Below are 3278 nucleotides of genomic sequence, written 5' to 3' on the forward strand. Positions count from 1 at the left end.
TGCTGCCGGAGCGGCGACGGCGTCTCCTGCCCTTGATCAGGACACTCCGATACACCTGCAGGGAAGGACGATCACACGTGCAGTGAGACGGACAGGAAACAACAGTCTGCGTGACCTGTCTGCTTCACAGCCCCCTCCTCGGGATGCCAAACTGCTGCTTGCAGCCTCCTCAGAGCAGTACCGCCCAACGGGCTCTGCCTCTGCAGTACAGACTTGCTTAATTTTAGCTGTACTTTAGCATAAGAAGTGTTCAGGAGGAGTGCCGCGTTTTGGAGGGGACTCTGTCTTTTGAGGAGGATGGCGCGCAGACTGGATTCCTTTAACACTAAGTGATACTTTCAAAAAGCAAAATATTTCCTAAAATAGACCTAAGGCGCTGAATAAACCGGAACCGTTGTTTCATAGGAACTGTACTTACATGGCTCTTGGCCTGGGGCTGTGTCCGGTAGCAGCGCATGATGTTCTGAAACGATCGATCTTCCTTAGTAACCTAAGAGGAGAGGAACGGAAAAGGGTGATAGTTTTTCGGTGGGTTTTCATGTCGGTTTGGGCGTTGGCACGTGTGGTGTTGGGTTGGTTTGGGTATTGCTTCTGGCTGGGGAATGGTAGTCGCTGGAACATGAAGCCTCAAAGCAGTTTTGTGTGTGTGGTTGGTTTTTCCGTAATCCCCTCTCACCTTAGCCATGACGTAGATGGCACACATCAGCAGCTGGTCCAGATGTCTGTCCATCATGATCTCAGGGCAGTGCACCAAGGAGTACTCAAAACATGTCCAGATCTTGTTCCGCAGCTCGCTGGAGATGTCGAGTTTGACGCAGAGGTCTCTCAGGCGAACGCTAGCTAAGTGATACACCTGAGGAAACAGAGAGGGGCTCGGGGCCACAGCCGTACTGCTGCTCCTGCCCGCCTGAGGAGGGCTCAGCCCTGCACACCCTGGAGAACTCGGCTGTGTGATAAGCCAGAAGGTTAACTGCATTCTCAGTGCTGAGACTGATGCTACAGAAACATTTGTTCAAAGCTTCAGCTCTGAGTTGTCCTGAGCACAGGGAGGGCACTGCATGGCCTCCAGAGCTGACTGTTGAACCAACCCGAACGTCTCAAAGGTGAACTTCTTTCTTTTAAAGAGCCTTGCAGAAGATGGACACCTTGGAGCTGGCCAAGTTCACAATCTGCTTGGCAGCTGGCGCTGTGACAGCTGTGCGAGTCTACACCGTTGCTAGTGAGCAGTTGCCTGCCTGAGAAACTGCTCTTCAGGTACGTGTACAAATAGGTGCAGGGACAGAGTAACTTTGAAATGGGATGTTCTCTTAGTATTACTGATAGTAAGGGCATATTTTAAAAATCCCTGAAGACATACAAACGCAGCCCGAGCCAAGCGCAGGTTAGCCTGAGCAGTACCTTTCTGAAGAAGAGGGAAAGGGAGCCCATCTTCCGAGGCCTGGCAGCCGTGGCGAATGGCTGGCTTGGTCTCTGCTCTCCGGGCGAGATCTGCTGGACTGTCAGCTGCCCTGGGAGCTGCAGCGTGGCCCCAGTCATCGGCGTGTTCAGGGTGCCAGCGAGAGCCTGGGCACTGAGAGGCTGGATGGGGCCCGAGACGGCCTGAGGCTGGGTACCCACGTTGACCTGGACTGGGAAGAAAGTTATCCCTCCATTTTCATTGGCGATACCTGCAATTCGAGAGAGTCTGGAATAAGAGCGAGTTGGTGGGGGCGGGGGGATGTTTACAGTTGGTTGTGGTTTCATTTTGTTTGGGGTTTTTTTTTTTAACAAATTGAGTAATTCTTATTAGCTGCTCATAACTATATATTAAATATTCAATTGTTTCAACAAAATACTGTGGACATTTCATCATAAGGAAACAAGATAACAATGAAATAGAACTAAGTTTTTCATGCTAATGCAACTTTCACCCTGTGCCCCTGGAGGAAGGAAGGTTACCGAGATAACGGTTTTATAAAACGGGTGCTGGCAGTCAGGACGTCCTTGTGCTGTACATGGTCTGCCTCTGCATTCTGCTCACCTGTTCAAACAAGTGTTCCCAGTAGGAATCCTTAAACACGCTTCTTTCTCCCGTGGCAGACTGCTTCCCCCCTCTCCCCGTGACTGTGTGCTAATTCCTGGATGGGAACTAGCCTGAGTTATTCCGTGGTAGCTTTTCTCTCACCTTGTACTGGGATGGTCACCGTTTGCCCGTTATTGGCCGTTACGGTGGCAGTTGCCACTGTCACCAGCGTCTGGCCAGGCACTGGAGTTACGGACACTGCCTCAGGATTCATGTTGTGCACAGGCACCGTGTTTACCACGGGCTGCTGGGGAACTCTGACTGGAGTTCCACTGTCAGAGGTGTTATCGTTGTCAGCAAACAGTCTTCTCCTTGTGGGGTTGGCTGTAGGAGAACTGTATCTGTCATACAGGGTGGTTGGAGAGGAGGAAAGGCCTGGGGATTAAGAAAAAAGAATACAACACCCAGACCACACAGCCACGGCCCGACCGTTAACTCCTGTTTAATCCCTGATTAAACGAATACGTGACAGAAAACTAATGAGAAGCAAAATGTCATGCAAAGCTCTTCAGGGCACGGTTTTAAATATCCCTGTCTTACAGACTGCTTTGGGAGACGACTTAATCTCGAGTAATGGTGGGTTTAATATGTGTCTAAGCTAATGTATTATGGTTTATTTTTCTAGAGAGAAGGTTTCAGACTTCACATAACTAAATACATAGTGGAACTTCGGTTCTGGTGTAACACCACAGCAAACTGTTCCAGTGCCACCGCTGAGAACAGAAGTAGAGTGTGTGTGAATGTTATTCAACATACACATGTGTATATACACAGACACAGAGACGCTGTTCATATACCAAACCTCCCGAAAACACTCTCACAGAACAGTCTGCTGTTCCCACTGAAATAATGAATCCTCGCTCTTACACATCTGGCTTTGTGAGTTGCAACAGAAAAACCACTTACAAATGTCTTTGCAATTAATCTGCTTTAATGAAAATATATAGGTAAAAATTAAAGCCCTGGTATTACGAGTGTGCTTAAAGTCTCACCTTTTCCTAGTCCTGCAGTTTCAGCACGAACCTCACTTATTCGTCTTGGTGTCAGCGGTGAGCCCACAACACTGTTCCCAGCAGATCTCTCAAAATACTGAGGTGGCATTACCTAAAATACCGATAATTTCATTACAGCACCTGTATCATAGATCAACCACCTCACAAATTCTGAACAGCAAAACCATATGAAAAACACAAAACCAAGGAACACAGAAGCTCTT

At 48.6% G+C, this 3278-nt stretch overlaps 1 protein-coding gene across 1 annotated transcript in view; it reads right to left on the bottom strand.

Moving 5' to 3' along the window:
• Positions 1 to 3278, bottom strand: part of RBL2 (retinoblastoma-like 2) — a 20167-nt gene that overhangs the window by 2936 nt on the left and 13953 nt on the right. The window contains exons 13-18 of the mRNA XM_010138954.1: positions 3055 to 3166; positions 2165 to 2437; positions 1399 to 1667; positions 677 to 853; positions 419 to 490; positions 4 to 55 (exon numbers count right to left, since the gene is read on the bottom strand). Coding sequence (XP_010137256.1) covers positions 4 to 55; positions 419 to 490; positions 677 to 853; positions 1399 to 1667; positions 2165 to 2437; positions 3055 to 3166 — 955 coding nt within the window. The remainder of the gene's footprint in view (positions 1 to 3; positions 56 to 418; positions 491 to 676; positions 854 to 1398; positions 1668 to 2164; positions 2438 to 3054; positions 3167 to 3278) is intronic.

The sequence above is a fragment of the Buceros rhinoceros genome, unplaced genomic scaffold (genome assembly GCF_000710305.1).
Source record: "Buceros rhinoceros silvestris isolate BGI_N320 unplaced genomic scaffold, ASM71030v1 scaffold17356, whole genome shotgun sequence".
In the NCBI taxonomy this organism is placed as follows: Eukaryota; Metazoa; Chordata; class Aves; order Bucerotiformes; family Bucerotidae; genus Buceros; species Buceros rhinoceros.